This window comes from Colletotrichum godetiae (genome assembly GCF_030913485.1).
Source record: "Colletotrichum godetiae strain CBS 193.32 chromosome Unknown BDP55scaffold_4, whole genome shotgun sequence".
Taxonomy (NCBI): Eukaryota; Fungi; Ascomycota; class Sordariomycetes; order Glomerellales; family Glomerellaceae; genus Colletotrichum; species Colletotrichum godetiae.
In genome coordinates, this window is record NW_026851252.1 from 1,762,006 (window position 1) to 1,780,366 (window position 18,361).

An 18,361-nucleotide genomic window follows, 5' to 3' on the forward strand; every position below is an offset into this window, starting at 1 on the left:
CTTTCTGATTTATGAATTGCTTATTACCCTATGTTTGTTGTATATATTCTTCCAGGGTCAGTGTCGTTGATGTTTGAGATGACGTCGTATGTATATGATCTTTTTCTGTCGAAGGGGTGAATGCTCTCATCTGCGTTGAGTTTGACTTTTCGTTTCGTTCATGATCTTGCAAATGAAACCTTGGTACTATTTGTGCTGCTTTCTGGGAGCTCAAAGGTCCTTGCCAATGATAAAGACATGATCCTTGCCTACGTGAAGCGAGCGGGAGGGGGGGGGGAATGGAATCGGACGCTGGGTAAGGTGGTGATGGGTTGGTCCTCGAGTCACTTCACCAACGGCACAGAGACCTGTATCGTTTGAGAAACCCCATGTGATGTGTTAGTGTTCATAAATCCGACTTGCTGTCTGTATGCACGTAGCACGCTCTCGTGTTCAGGCTTGACGGGGACATGCTATGCTTTCCCTTCTGGCGTGGAGACTCTAGTTAAAAATCACGAATAGTGCAGAATGTGTAATAGACTTTTACGCAGCGGTTAATGTGTGATAGTGAGGCTCGGTTTTAAAGGCCTGGATGATGATGAGCGCATCCAATGGAAAAACGATTCTTCTAGTAGTCGACGAAGTCACAGCCATCGAGACCAAGGCCACCTGTTACTTGCCGGAGGTATCCCAGGTCAATACATGTACAGTAGTCCGATTCTTAGAATCAATATATAACGGCATTTTTTCGGAACGATGAGTGGAAGTAACGCCAGGCTAGAGGGCAGACGATGCCGTCCGTTGGTCGTTTGACCTGCCCGTGGACCAATCTGTAACCACGATAACGTAGCGATCCACGGCGGGGAAACAATTGAATGAATACAACCCACAGGTCACGACTAGGAAGCAGAATCTTCAAGTAGCCTGAAATCACTTCTTGTAGTGTATTGATGTCGGTATACACCACGGATGCTGGATGCTTGACGCCAACTTTGGTCTACCGGCTATCACTTTGTAGTTGACAGCTTGATGTTTTGCATATAGCGCAAGGCACTTAACAGGGGAGTTTGGGTTTTCTTTGACTCGCCCTAAAATGCAGCCTTTCGCGAACTGTTTTCCTTTTGCTCTCGTTCAGCCAGCAAGGAGCATGGCCATCAAATATACGTATCGAGTCTGCTTTAAAGGCTCCCAGTTAGAGGGATCCCAGCTCATTGGAAGCATCCGGCATATTTCCTCGATGAAGATACGGAAGCTCGAACGAATTTTTAATATGAGAAACAAAGTGGTGATTTGCAAACCAAGATTACACAAAACTTTCAACCAGACCTTGTCCATCCTCCATGGAGACACATATAGCATATCTAGTAAAGTCTCCGTCTTTCAGAGCAGTCTCTCTGTCATCCTGATCGCTAGGTTTGAGAATGCTCCCTATCTTAATTGCAGAAAATGTGTCTTGAAATATTTCAGCTTGAAATCGAGTTTCTCTTACACACCGTTTCAAGACGTTGGCGAGTACCATGCATGTCCCAAGACAATTTATACCTTGGAAGATCTCTTACCTAAGCTCGGCAGGACAGTCAAAATGATGCCTTCTTCTCGTGATGCCGTCATCTTGCGACTCGGGAAGTATGTGATCATTGGGGCCAGTCATAGCCTAGATCACGACAACTACACATCACCTGTGTACAGCCATGGTCAATATTGGGAAGAAGTGAGTAATGACTTTGGGATAAATCTGTTGCCCTCCAACCCTAGAAAGGTCAGTAAAAGAATCAAGAGATGTGAAAAACTCCAGTTTGAAGCTAGTCTACCCAGTACACAATGCCCACACTCACATGTCCAGGTTCTGGCCATCAGCATCCTAGGCGAACGCAGGATCAGAATAGTAGCATCACGTAATCTCGCTGCACCGTCCGGGGTGCCCTCTCGAACGGCACCTTAGATCTCCAGACTTGACCAAGAATATCTAAACCATCCACGAAGAAACCGAGTCCCATGCGTTTAAACATCTTACAAGATAAAAAAAAGCAGGGTCGTCGGAACAGAGGAGAAAAGCTGTTCGGTGTTCTAGGTCTTCCACCAGCAAATTCCTGTGGCGCAGACTGCCGAAGAGATACAGGTAACGGGTGACTATGTCATACCGAGCTGACAGTTGCTCTAGATCTGAACATGCTGTCTACGGAATCTTCATCCTTGCCAAACTCGCTTGTGTGTTTGGCTAGAAGACATAGAAGGGAGATAGCGGATTAATACGCATCATGGCTATAAAAAGTTCGTTGAGTAAACCACCTGGCGTAAAGCAGGTTCGATTTGACACTCGTGCGCTGCGCATGACTAGACTGAAGCGGTCAAGATGCAGGACGTTGTCAACTTGATGACTAGACTGAGACCTGGAAAGAAGCCAACCCGGTTTCTTGCACCTGGATACATGTGCGGTATCGTTAATTGTGCAACATGAAGCTTTGCCTGACAATTGCAAAAGAAGCCTCTCAATAAAGCCTTGGTATCCTTTCATAACGGATCTCAGATCACTTTTCAGACTGTTTCAAGTTGGATCGATACCATCATACGAAGCCACACGGAAATGAGTCTCTTCATAAAAAGCCCATCTCAAGCAAGTCAGTAATCCGCAACATCGACTCAACATGCCTGAATCCAATAACCGTAGAGCACTTCTAGAAGAAGAACAATTAAGGGAACGACCGAGAAGTATGGAAACCCACGGCCTTCGGCCGGCCCAAGCGCCGGCGCAGAGTGGATCTAATTTGACTGCCGGAAAGGAGCGAACGCCCCCGAAGTGGATCCTTTCCCGCTAGCGGAGAGGGAAAATGACATTTTGCTCTGACAAAACGACCGGGGTCCCGATTGGCTCATCTGGGCGCTGATAAGGCTAAGGTTTAGCGTAGGTTGCTGGCGCCGGGAACAGGGAATCTCTCTCTTTGACGACCGGCGTCGCTGGAATCAGACAAGAGGCACACCACACCATAGTGACCACACACTGGACGTCATCTTTTTTTTTTATCGGTTGCCCCCCAAGTTCTGGGTCGTGATGCCCACATGGCGGGTGGTTTCAAGTACGCGGACGTCGTCCCGGACTGGGTAATAGTCGGGTTCTTCTCGAACACGATCACCGTACACTGAGAGGAGAGCCCCGTCTCAGGAGGTCGGAGCCCGCAGTCAGTAGTCGAGGACTCGGGGACCAAAGCTGGGGTGCAGCAGTATCGGAGGAGATATCGCGCGATAGGGCATGATGCTCCAGCGCGATGACATATGCTCATGCAGCGATTTGATGTAGATAATCGCGAAGCGTTCGACTGGTCGCGCGGGAGCTTATCAGGTTCGATGGTGAGGCGGACGTCACCAATCTGCCGAATCTCCAGCCTAGCTCACCTTTCGTTTAATGCACAACGTGTCTAGAGAATGACATTGTTTTGAGGCGCTTACCCGGGTGCAATGTGCGTATTTCTGATGGTCATGTCAGTAGCTTGATTTGGGGGGCACGCCTCTCTGCTGATCTCAAATACCCCCCGGGTTTTCCCACCTCTCATCAATACAAAAAGCGTGTGGCGTGGCGACCGAGCTGTTTAGTGGATCGTGGTCATCGTTTCGACAAGTCTTGGAATTCCCCCGGACTCTGAGTGCCTGCATCAATCGCGCCTTTCGCTTCCCTTGCGTCCATGATGCTACCCGTCTCAAACGTGAGGATCACAACGGCAATTCAAACTAAGAGTGTGTAGCGTGTGTGCCGAAAGACAGTGGCATCCCGTGCCTCAACTTCCAAGACTCGATAGTCGTCGTCCAAAGATTCAAGACTTAGTGGGCGCCAATAATGGTAGGGAGTGGTTGGATAGATTCAAAAGCAAACGTATCCGTGCCTGGCAAAGATGCAGCCAAACAGAAACCGTGGATTGGAGCTTCCGGAGCGCCCCCCAGCCTGGGATCGACCACGGTGGAGGAAGCCAAGTTCGAAGGGTCCTCTGGGTTCTTCGGGTCCCTCGAATGATGGAGTCTAGACGACTCCTCGCGAATTTGGCTCTCCTGTGTTAGCAAACGGTGGCCAGGCTGAAGACTAATGGATTCCAACCCCCCACAACGAGAGGCGCGTCTCCGGATGGGCGATGGGTCCAGCAAGCCGATTTCTTCCTTGACATGTGCCGAAAACGGAGCTGCAAGAACCAGAAACCTCAACGAGCAAGGGTGTAACGAGCTGGATCAAGTTCTCAAGAAAAGTAATTTGGTCAATCGTTAGAGTCGTCAGGCGGCCTGCTCCAGAAATCATCTTCGTATTGCAACGCAACTTGACAGAGAGCGTTCAAATCATGCCACAGCAATGTTGAAGCTAGTAGAAAAGTCGCGGTACCTTCGCTCGGTTGAAATGACGGTACGCGCCACACTGAAGGTTATCTCTGCCTTTGGCAGATTAGGCTGTCGGTTGGCGTCAACATGGATGAACAGTCTCGTCAGGAACGCATGGCCGAACTCGCCGGTCGTCCGCCTCGCAGCATTGGAGATCACGTCCTAGTGGTGGTGGGTGGCTTGGCCGCAGTTATCGGCCGCGAGGTCGGCAGCACGCATCGCTTGTGGTTTGGAGGCCAGCCGGGTGAGCCAAGTCGTAGGGTACCTATTAGTCGAGAGTACCGCGATAGGGGACTGTGCTCAAGGTGACCAAGGCAGTGACCGAATTCCTGGTACCAAACCCCGTCAGCATATGCCAGTGCTGAAAAGCAAAATTGAGCCTTACGATAAGGTCGAGACATCGTCCGTACGGATCAATAGCTGAAAATTTGGGGGTTTGGGGGTGGAGGACGCCACGGGAAATGTCGTGAAGAGGATTGCCCCATTGGGGCAATTCCACTGAAGAAGAAAGGGAGCGAGGGATTTGGGGGGATCCCAGGCCGACACCCCCGAGTCCCCCCCCCCCATCGTGAGGTCTTGTCCCGCCTGCATCGGTGGAGGGTGTTCGGGTGGGTCGAGTGATTGCCGGACTGCTGGGCCGTGAAGCTGCAGGGGGGGATGACAAGCGTGGATTCTGGAAAAGAAAATGAGTGAGGGAGCATCTGCAAACTTGTGATGGAATTAGCTGACTAAACAGCCACAGTGAGCTCTGAGTGGACCAAAGGCATTTCTTTGATTCAGCCCAATTACTGTCCACCACTGACAGGTCCCGCTTGGGCTACGCCTATCGCATGTCTTATCTGTGGCTCTTTCATCCATCTGTAAGGTACCTAGGTATCTGGTCGTCTTTCGGGGGCATGTTCTTCTTCATCCACCATTGATTCAATGATGACAGCCAAGGGCCGAGGATGGTCCCAAGGTTGGAGGAGGCACGGAGGGAACCAAGTGTGACTCTTGAAGCCGTCTCGATAGTTTCGATGGCTTGCCTTGGCAAGCTGTATTCTGGTTGTTGTATGCTCGGCGGGAGTGGCAGTGTTGCAGCCGGTGAGGAATTTGCGCTGCCCGAGTAGATATCGGCCGAGTGGAGGGTTGACCATCCAAGTCTCGAACGGGATTGGTAGTCTGCGTAGAGAAAAAAGATCAGGCCAGTGATGATACGGTAAATCAGCAATCAGAAATTGGTTGATGCGAATAGGACGAGAGCAGAATCATGGACAAGCTCGTGCCCCAAAGTCTCACACAAACACGTGTACTGGCACACACGAACCTCCACAGAGACGGCGTGAACGAGCCAAAGCAAGAGCTTAATCACCCCCAGACTCTGTTGCCATTGAACCCACTGCCCTGGGCTGTCGCTGTCGTCTGAGAAAAGTCGAGGCCTGCTTGCACCTGCATCATCACTATCGTCGTCTCTAGACGGGAGTGCCTGCTTCAGCTCATTCGATTGTGTCTTTGTGTATGGTACCGGTACCCAAGGTAGACTAGAGACAGTACGCACTTTTACAGGACTAATGCGAATGACAATGACAGTGACATGGTGGCCGGCCGAGGAAGGCGTGGGGCGCGATAGGTGCAAGGACATTCCGCAGTACGTACCGGTGCAAGTCAGACAGACGTGTGTGGCAGGGGAGGGGCGTCTCTCTTGGCCAGGATTTCCCCCGAACGGCCGGGTCTGGCTTGCACTTGCGGCTTGCCATGCCATCCATGCCTTTGCCTTGCCTTTCAAGCCTTGGGCCCACGGGCATTGAGTTCGGGATAGAACGCTCGCTCAGGTTCAGTCTTTTCCCGCCTTCCCGCCTTCCTGCCTCTACACCATGTAGTCAAGCTGCGAAGTACTCCGTAAGTCTGGCAGGCCGCAGAACGGAAGGCGCCCACTTTATTCTCTTTCCACTTCACCCGCCGCACCATGCTTGTCCACTCACATGTTCATCATTTGCCCAACATGGCCCGTGTCGTGTCTCTTATCTGCCCGCACCAAAACTCACTTACACTTTCCTGTCTGTCAAGTCCCTCGTTGATTAACCCGTTGCCCAATGTCAAATGTCCAATGCTCTCTCCCCATCTGCTCCCACAACGCCTCCTCCGTATGCGGATTGCCCACACTAAGCTCCGCTGGCCCAGGCAATTACACCCCCAGACACTGCCAGGGATCACCGCAGTATCCCATGCTCCCTCTGCCGCAACCACGTCCTTCTTGAAGCCACCCCATCTCTCCTGTCCTGTCTTGCCTTTTTATATATGATCCTTTCTGTCCCTCCCATCCCCATTCTGTCCCGTCGCTCGTTCCTCTTCACCCAGGCAATTCGTCCCATCCTGAACCCGACCTACCCTGGCCGTCGACAATCCGTCCCAGCTCTGTCCATATTTATTCGAGACAGCTTGCTCTTGAGAAAGAAAAAAAAAATAATACTCTCTCGTCCCCTCTCTTGTCTCATCTACGCCATCCAATCCTCTGGTGAACACCTCGCCCCAACCTCGATATCGCACACAATCGCCCATCATGTCATACACACATACTGGAGCTCCTACGGAGTTCAATGGCACCAACGCCGATTTCGGTGGTGATTCCAGTACGTCGAGCCAGCGTTCCGCAATAATCGGGGCTCGCCTCGACCGACTTTGATGCTAATCCTTGAATAGCCACGACGAACTTGAACCAATGGTACCAATCTGGCGACCAGTCTTACATCCTCGTCTCCGCCGCCATGGTCCTGCTCATGATTCCCGGCATCGCCTTCCTCTACTCTGGTCTCGCCCGGAGAAAGTCGGCTCTATCCCAATTGTGGGTGGTCATGATGAGCTTTTCCGTCATCGTCTTCCAGTGGTACTTCTGGGGCTATTCTCTTGCCTTCAGCGAAACTGCCACCAACGGCTTCATTGGTGATCTTCGTCACTTCGGCCTCATGAAGGTCCTCGCTACTCCGTCCCAGGGCTCGCCTCTCGTCCCTGCCCTTCTCTACTCTTTCTACCAGATGATGTTCTGCGCCGTCACTGCCGCCCTCACTGCTGGTGCCACCGCCGAGCGCGGCCGAGTCATTCCCTGCATGGTCTTCATCTTCTTCTGGGCCACCCTCGTCTACGCTCCCGTCGCCTGCTGGGCATGGAACGCCAACGGCTGGGCCTTCAAGTACGGTGTTCTCGACTATGCCGGAGGCGGTCCCGTCGAAATCGGTTCTGGCATGTCAGCTCTCGCCTACTCCTGGGTTCTTGGCCGTCGCAACGAGAGAATGATGCTCAACTTCCGTCCCCACAACATCTCCCTCATCACCCTCGGCACTATCCTTCTCTGGTTCGGCTGGTTGGGCTTCAACGGTGGTTCCGCTTTCGGTGCCAACCTCCGCGCCGCCATGGCTTGCTGGAACTCCTGCTTGACTGCCATGTTCGCCGCCATGACTTGGTGCCTTCTCGATTTCCGCCTGGCCAAGAAGTGGTCTCTCGTCGGCTGGTGCTCTGGCACCATTTCTGGTCTCGTTGCCGCTACCCCTGCCTCCGGTGTCATCACTCCCTGGGCCTCAATCATCCTCGGTGTTGTTGCTGGCGTTGCTTGCAACTTTGGCACCAAGAGTAAGCTACTCCTGCTCGTGCCCATTTATCACTGCTAACATGTTTGTTCTTAGTCAAATTCCTCCTCAAGATCGACGACTCTCTTGATGTCTTCGCCGAGCACGGTATCGGCGGTATTGTCGGTCTCATCTTCAACGCCTTCTTCGCGTCTAGCTCCATCATCGGCCTCGACGGTGTCAACATGGGAGTCTCTGGCGGCTGGGTTGACGGCAACTACAAGCTCATGTACATCCAAATCGCCTACATTGTCGCCTGCTGCGCATATACTTTCGTCATGTCCGCCATCCTCGCCAAGGCTATCGACATGATTCCCGGACTGAAGCTCCGTGCTTCCGAGGAGGCTGAGCTTCTGGGTATGGACGATGACCAGCACGGTGAATTCTCCTACGACTACGTCGAGGTTCGCCGCGATTTCCTTGCATGGACCCCCCACCAGGCCGAACCCGCCGGAGAGGGAAAGTTCATTCCTCAGCACGGAATTGAGGAGCACCAGCACATGGCCAACAATGGAGCAAGCAGCGGATCAGATGAGCCCAAGCCTGTGACGCCTCAAGGCGAGATCAGGAGCGAGAAGGCTCCTTCTCTGTAAGGGGCCCGTGCCACAAGGAAGAGTTGGTTACCTTGATTTGAATTTTTGGCTGCCGTCTGGGCTCCAAAAGCGAGGCGTTATTTACAGGATGGGATTGATCTAAAGTTGTTTTCCCTGTTGGAAGGATATCCCGCGAGATGCGAAGCGAGCAGATATTTTTTTTGTTGTATAATACCCCATGGTATATCCGTAATGAGACGCCAAATAAAAGCGACTCCTGATCTATTCTAAACGCTCAAGCGCAACTCCTTCGGGTGAAGAACTTTGACAGTGTGATGGGATGAAAGCATCGATAGAGATTGTGCAAAGTGAATAGGGAGGGGGGGGGAATACAACGAGGATGCATGCGGTGTTACCGAATGTCTCATCCTCCAGTACGACCGGAAATGACGACCAAGAAAATAAAAAACAGCGCACCATTGCTGTGAGTGTACATGCTTGGCAAAGCTGGATAGTTGCGGTCAAGTGTCACAAGTTTGTGGAATGTCAGGAAGGTTGCGCGGATGGGGTGAGGGTGAGGGGAAAGGATCGAAACACGGCCATCAGCCTTGGCGCAAGCTCTATTTCTGCTTCAGGCATGTTTGATTCGTTGGCAAATCCGACTACTGTAGTAGACATCGGTCGTCCTGCTCACACCCAGGTCTCACTACTCACAGTCTCACTCTTGTCGAGTCGGCAGTGAGGCGGTGCGTGTGCGGTGCCTCTCCCCTCCCGTCTCGTCTCGATGATTGAGTTTTGAGTTTGACTTTTTACACGCGACTGGAAGAACTGAGTTTTTTAGGCGGATATTTGGGCTACAGTTCCCCGGAGTACCTAGCTACGTTATTTCGTGCTTGGTTTTGGTTTTGGTTTCTTGGTGCTCGTCTATTCGTTCCGTTTTGGCTACCATGTCCGGTCGACCACGGTATGGTTAAGATTGGTCCGGCCAGTTTGGCTCGGAGACCGCGGATCCAATTGGTCCTCTTTCTCTCTGCCCAAATTGGAACGTTCATCTCGCGCATCTTACGTCCCCTCCGTCGGCCGTCCCAAACGGCATACATACGTATTCGTACACGACCTAGGTACTTGGGATGATACTCCAAGTAGGATGATGTTCTGCATACAATACGCGACGGGACACTGAACAGGATGTCTGTGCCCTCTGGTTCTGGACACCTTTCAGCTTCGGAGTATGAATCTCGTTTCTGCTTTTCAAAGTTGACAGACCAAGCGCCGCGGCACAGTACCGGTGAGCCGACGTCGGCGCCAGCTCTAATACTCTGAAAAGGGTGCGACTATCTCCGAGCGGATGTAGACAACACCGTTGCCGTTGGTAATCGAGGCAATTAATCGTGAAGACATGTCGAGGAAGGGGGAAACAGTACGTACTGTAGCCTAGCGTAAGCGATCGGGAATTGGCGCTTCACGCTGTGTCTTCTTTTCGAGGGGGGTGGGATCGTTGGATGGGGCGTCATCGTCAACTTGTCAAGGATCCCTCCATCGACATCGAGGCCCCTGTCGACGCACCCTTTTTTTTTTTTCGCCCACGCTACCGACGTCGGGGGGCTTGTCGCCTTAGTGAACCCCACCCACGACGGAAGGTCGAAGAGATAAGGAATTGGACTCTGAGTGGGCGAACTGACGGCGCGACCCCCAAAGTTGGTCTGCCCATCTGAGAAATATGTCCACTTTTCGGGTGCGTTCACGCCGTCGGGGCGAGCTAGTGTGATATACCTTAGTCGAGCATGCATCATGGGGGTTTGCCGGCTTGCATTGGGCGTCGGTTGATGAAAGGGCGCGCGGGTGAAGGGAAAATTCGGGATTGGGAAGACGGGGGGGATCGATATGGATACGAAGGCTGATGGATGCCGACAGCTCCTTTGGTTCCCTTATCTTTGCCTGGGAATAGGAGAAGTGGGAGTGAAGAGAGGTGGCGGTCATGCGAGCTGAAAGATTGGAAGAGAGGGAGATGTGGGAGAAATGTCGAGCAAAAGCGGAAGAGATGGGAGAGAGAGTGAGAGACGGAGAGGGAACGGGAGGCCGGAGAGGAGAAGCTGGGCGAGGGAGGAGGGCGCCAAGTGGGAAATTGTTAGGCAAGAAAGTGCGTGCCATGGGGTTCAACTTTCAATGTCTTGGCAGGACCCAACGGGCCATACTCCTCCGTACGCACATGCTACTACCAGAAACGTAAACAATGTATGGGGCAGGCCGCAAGAGCAAGAGAGGTAGTCGCGATGTCGAAATATGAAGTCATCTCCACGATGCGGCTCTTCAAACTTGCTTCAAGCTTTTGCTGCACCCCGAGATCCAGCGGGCGCTCGACGGGACTTTTTTCTCCCTTTCCCCAGATCTCGGGAAGCGGTTCGTCCCCCTAAGGTAGGGACTTAGGTACATGTCTAAATAAAAATCTCCTAGATAAAGAAAAGAGTTGATCCTTCCCGTTGCACGATGCGATGCGGCAAAGGAAACACCCCAAGTCGTAACGCATCAAGGGCCCGGGGGTTTGGATCTTGCGCCCGCAAGAGGTGGGTTTTCGTGGTGGTTTGGCGGGCGTTGCGGGCGCAACGACATGTTGGCGTGCATTTTGGGTGTGTGGTCACTGTAGTGTGGTGTGGCGAGTGCAACGGTCTGATTTGCGATAAGATAGCAGATAAACCTAAGGCTGCTTGCTTTACTTATCTGGAAGGTAGGCAAGCAGGCCATTACTCTCCTCAATTCACTGGGCATTGACGTGGATTTAAACATCTACATCTCTTCTTCCCAGAGCCGTTGGAGACACGCCACCTTGGAGAGACAACATGTCGTCAAAGCAAGCCCCAAAGAGCCTCAATTCGACTTTTGTGGAACGGGGGTTCGTTTCGGTTCGTCCTTTTGGGCTTCCCGCACCCGCGGGAACGGGAAACGAGATGAAGAGACAGTGACATGCTGGACATGCTGGCGCTGCTGAGCATGCGGCTCTGTGAGAAAAGGGAAAACGGTTACGCGATATTTACATGATGAAAACTCGCCAGTGGTGAGGGGAGAAGAGGGGGCCAGCCGCTACCGTACCCCGAACGAACGTGCCAAAGTCTTGGCCTTTTGTTTTTTTGGAGGCAGATCTTGTAGGGCGACGAATCGGCGAGGCTCCTTCTTCATTGCGACATGACTGGACGAGATGTCGAATTCCATTTCGTGGTCTAGAATCGATTCGCCTGTCCCGGTTTGTCAAATTCCGTCAGGCTTGATGGCAATTGACGCGGTGCACTCAGTATCTGGGGTATCCCGCCCCGGCTGTACCCTCACGACTACCCGCGGCATTCGCATCGTGACCTCGGTTCGAGACACCCTTGCCTCTTGGAGAGAGCCAGTTCGGAATTGAGCGACTGGGACCAAGGTCCCCTCGCGACAGGGCAAGTTCCGCTGCTGCACGCTACACTCCTCTTCTTGAAATCATGAGATACTTCAACCGAATCTGATATGACGGAGGAGGTACGTCCTTGCCCGCGAGTGCGTGCAGGTGGCTGACGATGAGATTGGCCTGACACCGGATCATCGACTGGGCCGCTTTCCTTACAAATGTTTCTACACCGCGGATGCAATCGACGAGCATGTCCTCACGAGCGCACTAGACGAACGAGGCGGCAGCAGAGGAACGAACACAACGAAGCGCCGACAAGCACTACACATGTTACGGTCATCAACTGTGGTGGTATCATGTATGTTCATTCATCGACACAAAATCAACAAAGACACTTCGATGCCCAACTTCTCATCCTCTGAGACGCATCTCCGATCATCTCGAACTCGGACTCGATCAGAATCCCATCGTGGACCTCGGTCGCCGCCACCTCAAGCTGGACGTCCAACCCGGGATTCCGTCTCCTGACCGCCTCCGCAAAAACCCGGGAATCGTTGCAAAACACCTCCTGCGCACCAGCGGTCACGTAGACCGACTTCGCAATTGTGTGGATCTCCCCGAGCCACTCCATATCGCCATCCAGCGCCAGCGGCTCGTGCGGATTCGTGGCTTGCTTCTGCGCGTGGTCGTCGGCAAAGAGATAATCGCCACCTTTAGCGACGATGGCCGCCGAGAGCATATCGACGCGGTGATTATCCCGGAAGGTCACGGCATCGGTGCGAAGGGAGAGGAAAGGGGAGACCAAGAACGTGCCGGCAAGGGTGCTAGTCAACCGAACGGGCTCGACTTCAGGGTGGGGACGGAGGAGATGGCAGAGGACCTGAGCTGTGAGGTTTCCGCCGGCCGAGTCGCCGCCGATGATGAGGCTCTCTGCCGCGACGCCGGACCGTAGGAGGTGGTTGAGGGCCGCTGCGGCCTGCTGCAGCTGCGTCGGGTATGTGGCGCCCGGGCAGAGAGTATACTGCAGGACTGCAACGGCGACCTCCACTCCATCGGCACCGCCGGGGCCACCATTAACGTAGCTCTCCCAGCACCAGGTGAGGTGGCCCGAAGCCAGCGGGGCGACGTACCCGCCGCCGTGGAAGAAGAGGACGAACTTGGAGGCCTTTTTGCGATTGCCTAGCCACATGATGCTCCCGCTGCCGCCGTGGAGTGCGACATTGTTGTTACCGGCCTCGGTGCCGAGGGGTTCGATGTCTTGGTGCAGACGGCTGAGGGCGGTTACGTTACCGTTCTTGGACTCTTTGGCCTTTTGCTTTGCGACCCAGGTCGAGTAGACCTCGAGGGTGGGAGTGGCGAGGAATTGGATCTCGCGCGGCTCGAAGCAGCCCAGAACGATGCGGTAAGTTGCGGCCAGGAGCCAGAATCTCAGCGGGATGCCTCGGTGGATGGCGCGCGGTAGCCCGAGAGCTACGATTGAGAAGAAGGTAGGGGAAGCTGTTTGTTTCGGTGAGCTCTACGTCATGTAGGTTATCGAGTTTTGTACCTACCCCAGAGCACATGCAAGACGAGACCCAACTTCTCAAGGGTTCGGAGACCAGGTTGTCCTTGGGCCATGGTTACTGATCTGATCCGAGTGTTCGGGGCCGAATTTCCTGATGACGTGGGTAGCGGAGTTTGCTACTAAGTGATTCGAAAGAGGTAAGGTACTCTGGGGAACCGTTAAATAAAGCAGTTTGTAGCTTCGAAGCGTTAATGCAAGTGCGGGCCGAGGTATTCAACACTAGAGAGTGTGAGCCAAGGTATAGACGGGATGTTGCACTGACGGACTCCGCGGCGGGCCGACATGGAGTACAGAATTCCGTCCCAAAATATGGGGAAATCAAGATTCATTTCCCCGCCTCCGGCTGTTCTTTCTCTTGGCACTTTTTGTGGGGGATGGGCCGTTGGAGTCAAACGGAACAGCTCCAGGAGGCTTGGGCCGGGGTTGCGTTCGGAACGAACCCGACGTGGGGTCCGGGATGGATCCATCGGCGCATCGGGGACGGTCTGGGGAAGAGGATGGATCACGGGGTATACCGTAGAGAGGTTTGTCCTATAGATCTGGATCTACATCCCGCTGTATTTGGGGTCCAGATGGCTCAAAACTGATGACCAGACCTATTGCACAAATTCTCATTTGCTCAATTCACTTTCACCACCAGAGACCATGCCTTTAACAATCGACACCGTCGCCGTGTTCCTCCGCGGGACCATCCTGAATCCGGCCCTCGTCGCCGCGGTAGCAGGAATAGCAACGCTCTCTCTAGACCAAGCCGCCCTCACTTCGTACAACGTACCCTTCACCCTCTCCCAACTCCAACTCGCCTCCTGCGCCCTCGCGGCCGGTGGCCTGGCCCTCCGGCTCCACGAGTACCTCACCCGCTGGACCGCCAACAACTGGACGACGGACACAACATGGGACTGGTCCAAAGAAATCGTCGTCGTCACGGGTGCCAGCGGCGAAATCGGCATCGGCGCGGGCATAGTACGCGATCTCCTCGCGCGGAACCCGCACACGACGATTGTCGTGGTGGACTATGTTCCCCTGGCATGGCAGCCTAGCCCAGGGACGGGAAAGAATCTGCATTATTACCAGTGCGACTTGAGCGACAAGGACAACATCCGCACCCTTTGCCAACGCATCCGCGCCGAGGTAGGGAACCCGACGGTGCTGGTGAATAACGCTGGGCTGGGCCGCGGGCGCACCGTCATGGAGGGAGCGTATGCCGACGTGGAGCTGACGATTAATACCAACTTACTGGCGCCGTTTTTGCTGATCAAGGAGTTTCTTCCGCATATGGTGAGGGAGAATCACGGACACATTGTAAATGTGAGCTCGATGAGTTCGGTGATGCCGCCTGCGCAGATTGCGGATTACGCGGCGACAAAGGCTGGATTGGCGGCTCTTCATGAGGTATGTTATCTGTGTAAACTGCAAACCCTTACATCTAGACGTTGTATATCTGATGACTCTGGGTGCTGCGAAAAACAGAGTCTTCAGCTGGAACTGAAATACATCCACAACGCGCCCAAAGTCCGGCTGACGCTGGGCCTTCTGAGCTTCATCAAGACGGCCATGTTCAAGGGCGAGACGGGACAGTCGGCGTTTGTGTTTCCGTTGCTTGAGCCGGATGCTGTTGCGAGGGCGTTTACGGATGCCTTGTATAGCGGGCTCGGGAGGGTGATTTACCTGCCGGGTATGATGCGTTACATTGCCATGTTGGTGAGTCTTTCTCCGTTGCAACCCTCTCTCCAAAGAAAACTTTTTGGTTGCTAATGTGCGCGGGATGTGCGAATAGAGGAGTTCTCCCGAGTGGTTTTGGAGGATTGCGAGGGAGAGTACTGCGGGTCTTAAGGTGGACTTCAAGGGGTATCAAAAGGTTGATAGCAAGACTGGAAAGTTGGAGATTCTGGATGGTAAGAAGTAGGTGGATGTCGACGTAGTGACGAATTTGGGTTTTAAAGGAAAGAGGAATATGAAGCCTCATTTGGGAAGATGATGGTTCCAGATTTCTTTTCTCTCCTACAAGAACCTTCAGGAAATGTAGGGATAGTTGACTTAATGTTATATCACATGGAGTTAGAACTTTTATAGTTGCTCATGCACCGCATGGAAGTCACAATTACAATCGTCGTTCAGCGTCAGGCATTGATAAGCCCTTACGTTGAGAACCATAAATTCGTCCAGACTCGTCCGAACCCCCAAAAGTTGTGATTGATTTAAGTAATAGGACTTTGGATTTGACCTGATTTGGTATGACATTCTTCTTCTGGCGTGATTAACTCTGCATACCGCAAGGTCCCTACCTACCTTACCCCTGTCACAGGGTTGGCGTGGAAATACAATCCAAGTCGTTCCTGTGACGAACCGTGTTCACGCCGAGGGATGCACATCACAAACTCATCAATCTCATCGATGCAGACAGTTCGCTGCCAAGACGGGATCAAAAGCTTCGGAAGTGCGAGAACGAAGACGACGACGACGACGACGACGACGACGACGACGAGGGGTTCGCGGCTTCGAATGACCGTCACATTCCTAGGCACTCATCGGAATCGTCCCGACCAATAGGAACGCGCCCGCGGTCTCCCAAATGTCCATTTACGGAAACCATCCGGGAACCGATCATAGCGCAGTGACAGAATGATGTACGGACGGCTGGTGGAAAGATGAAGGGTAAGATGTGTCTGGAATAAAACAATGGGATGGTCTCGCTGATAGCTGGCTTGCATGCTCTCTCAACAATCGCACTGGTGACTAAATTCCTCGCACTCGCCAGCGTCTTGTAGCAACCTCGTTCTATCAACCTTGACTATTTCACAACATGGCGAAGACTATCAACGTCAGCGAGACTGAAAATGTCTCTTACAGCCAATTTGCCTGTATTGGTTCTGGGTTTGCAGCCATTGGCCTAGGGGCAACGCTGAAACGATGGTATGGAATCGAAGACGTAAAGTTCTTTGAACGGCATAGCCAGCTAGGTGGAACTTGGTTCATTAATCGATACCCGGGTACGTTTCGGACATCTCAATCCCTCATTAAGGTGTCTAGAACATGAGCGAACGGCAATCTCTAACCTCGCTGCTTAGGATGCGCTTGCGACGTCCCCAGCGCGCTGTACAGCTTCTCCTTCGAGCCCAACCCCCACTGGACGCGAGTCCTACCGACCTACTCTGAGATATGGGAGTACCTCAACAACATAGCCCACAAGTACAACCTCATCCGCAACATGTCGTTCGACGTGCTGGTCGAGCGCTGCGAGTGGATCGAGGAACGCGCCCGCTGGCGCCTCTCGATCCGCCACCTCAAGTCGGGCGCCACCTTTTTCCACGAGTGCCAGTTCCTCTTCGCCGGCACGGGCGCGCTGGTCACACCCAACGACATTGACGTGCCCGGCGCGGACACCTTCAAGGGCGTAATCGAGCATACCGGCCGGTGGCGTCCGGATATCGAGCTCGAGGGGAAGAAGGTCGTCCTTTTTGGCAACGGGTGCACCGCCGCGCAGGTCGTTCCGAATATCGTCCACAAGACAAAGTCGCTGACGCAGATTGTGCGATCGAAGCACTGGATCTTCCCGCCTATTGATAGGAAGGTGCCCGACGTGATTCGGTCCGGGCTCAGGACCGTACCCGGCCTGACGCGTCTTCTGCGCTTCATCGTCTTCGCTGCGGCGGAGAGCTCGTTCCAGGGGTTCCCGTTGACGGAGGCGGCGGGGAAGTACAGGGCCGGGCAGAAGAAGATTGCGGAGGAGTATATGCGGTCTACGGCGCCGGCCAAGTACCACGACTTGCTGGTTCCGGAGTTCGAGATTGGGTGCAAGCGGCGCATCTTCGATTCCGGGTACCTGAAGAGCCTGCACGCCGAGAATTTGACGTTGACGAACGAGAAGGCGCTGGAGATTGTGCCCGAGGGCGTCAGGACGGCAAAGGGGCTCATTGAGGCCGATGTGATTATCCTGGCCAACGGATACCACACGAATGAGTTTGTTGCTGGAGTCAATGTCATTGGGCGAGACGGCGAGACGATCCCGAGCCATTGGAAGTCGTTTGGCGGGCCTGAGGGATACAACTGTTCGATGATGAACAACTTTCCCAATTTTGTCATGATTATGGGTATGTTCACAAGTCTCCGGAGATGAGTGCCTATGAGGAAGTGGAAATCCTGGTGCTAACGAGTATACTCAACAACCAACAGGCCCCAACGCTGCGACGGGACACACCTCGTCCATCATGGCCCTAGAAAACTCCATCAACTACGCCCTGCGCGTCTTCAAGCCCGCGCTGGAAGGTAGAGCGAGCATCGCGGAGATCAAGCGCGAAGCCGAGGAGACCTACACCGATACCATCCAGGACGCCCTGCAGCACAGGGTGTGGAACTCGGGATGCAGCAGCTGGTACTTTCAAAAATCGGCGGACGGCACCAAGACGTGGAACGCCATGAGTTACCCCTATACGCAGGGCTACTTTTGGTATCGCTGCCTGTTCCCAGTGTGGTCGGACTGGGAGTATAGCGTGAGTAGACCAAGGAGCATGGCAATAACTGCCTGGATGAATAGCGAAGCTGACTTGATTTTTACGTTACAGGGACAAACTAGTTCGGTCTCGTCGATCAAGAAGAGGCAGCCGCGGGGTTTGCTTTTCTTCCTGACTACGTTGCTTGGTCTCGCGGCCTGGGGTACTTTTGACAAGACGGGATTCACTGCAGCTGTGGCTCACGCTCAGATTTCGTTCAATGCCCTTGTTTCCTCCATTCCCAAGTAGATCATCGTCATCATCATAATGTATTTCCTCAAACTGCCAGCGGCTAAATCGTTGCAAGGGTGTTCAGTGTCTCGCTCTGAGTTCATCTGAGAGCTGTATACAAAATAGTCTAGCCAAGTTGTCCCACAACCTTTGATACTCACATGAGAATAAACATCGACATAAACTCACCAAGATCTCACCTTCACCAATCTGGGGCATGCCAGGTACTTCGT

At 53.3% G+C, this 18,361-nt stretch overlaps 6 protein-coding genes across 6 annotated transcripts; 4 read left to right on the plus strand and 2 right to left on the minus strand.

The window, feature by feature from the left end:
- Window positions 1-1,072: 1,072 nt before the first annotated feature.
- Window positions 1,073-1,921, plus strand: BDP55DRAFT_627297 (uncharacterized protein; the record flags this gene model as incomplete). The annotated part of the gene is made up of 1 exon (XM_060571740.1): window positions 1,073-1,921. The coding sequence occupies one exon, from the start codon at window positions 1,073-1,075 to the stop codon at window positions 1,919-1,921; it is 849 nt and encodes a 282-aa protein (XP_060435374.1).
- Window positions 1,922-5,076: 3,155 nt separating this feature from the next.
- On the minus strand, window positions 5,077-6,119 carry BDP55DRAFT_711238 (uncharacterized protein; the record flags this gene model as incomplete). The annotated part of the gene is made up of 3 exons (XM_060578179.1): window positions 5,077-5,496; window positions 5,638-5,855; window positions 5,971-6,119. The coding sequence occupies 3 exons, from the start codon at window positions 6,117-6,119 to the stop codon at window positions 5,186-5,188; spliced, it is 678 nt and encodes a 225-aa protein (XP_060435375.1). The 3' UTR covers window positions 5,077-5,185.
- Window positions 6,120-6,874: 755 nt separating this feature from the next.
- Window positions 6,875-8,527, plus strand: BDP55DRAFT_542301 (ammonium permease; the record flags this gene model as incomplete). Its single annotated transcript, XM_060568304.1, has 3 exons — window positions 6,875-6,944; window positions 7,015-7,938; window positions 7,992-8,527. 3 exons carry the CDS (start codon window positions 6,875-6,877, stop codon window positions 8,525-8,527), a joined length of 1,530 nt encoding a protein of 509 aa, XP_060435376.1.
- Window positions 8,528-12,225: 3,698 nt separating this feature from the next.
- BDP55DRAFT_724205 (alpha/beta hydrolase) lies at window positions 12,226-13,460 on the minus strand (the record flags this gene model as incomplete). Its single annotated transcript, XM_060578862.1, has 2 exons — window positions 12,226-13,340; window positions 13,394-13,460. The coding sequence occupies 2 exons, from the start codon at window positions 13,458-13,460 to the stop codon at window positions 12,226-12,228; spliced, it is 1,182 nt and encodes a 393-aa protein (XP_060435377.1).
- A 592-nt stretch (window positions 13,461-14,052) lies between these two features.
- BDP55DRAFT_541775 (uncharacterized protein) lies at window positions 14,053-15,313 on the plus strand (the record flags this gene model as incomplete). The annotated part of the gene is made up of 3 exons (XM_060568253.1): window positions 14,053-14,799; window positions 14,878-15,108; window positions 15,185-15,313. The coding sequence occupies 3 exons, from the start codon at window positions 14,053-14,055 to the stop codon at window positions 15,311-15,313; spliced, it is 1,107 nt and encodes a 368-aa protein (XP_060435378.1).
- Window positions 15,314-16,210: 897 nt separating this feature from the next.
- Window positions 16,211-18,301, plus strand: BDP55DRAFT_751528 (monooxygenase; the record flags this gene model as incomplete). The annotated part of the gene is made up of 3 exons (XM_060580643.1): window positions 16,211-16,397; window positions 16,476-17,498; window positions 17,581-18,301. The coding sequence occupies 3 exons, from the start codon at window positions 16,211-16,213 to the stop codon at window positions 18,144-18,146; spliced, it is 1,776 nt and encodes a 591-aa protein (XP_060435379.1). The 3' UTR covers window positions 18,147-18,301.
- Window positions 18,302-18,361: the final 60 nt, after the last annotated feature.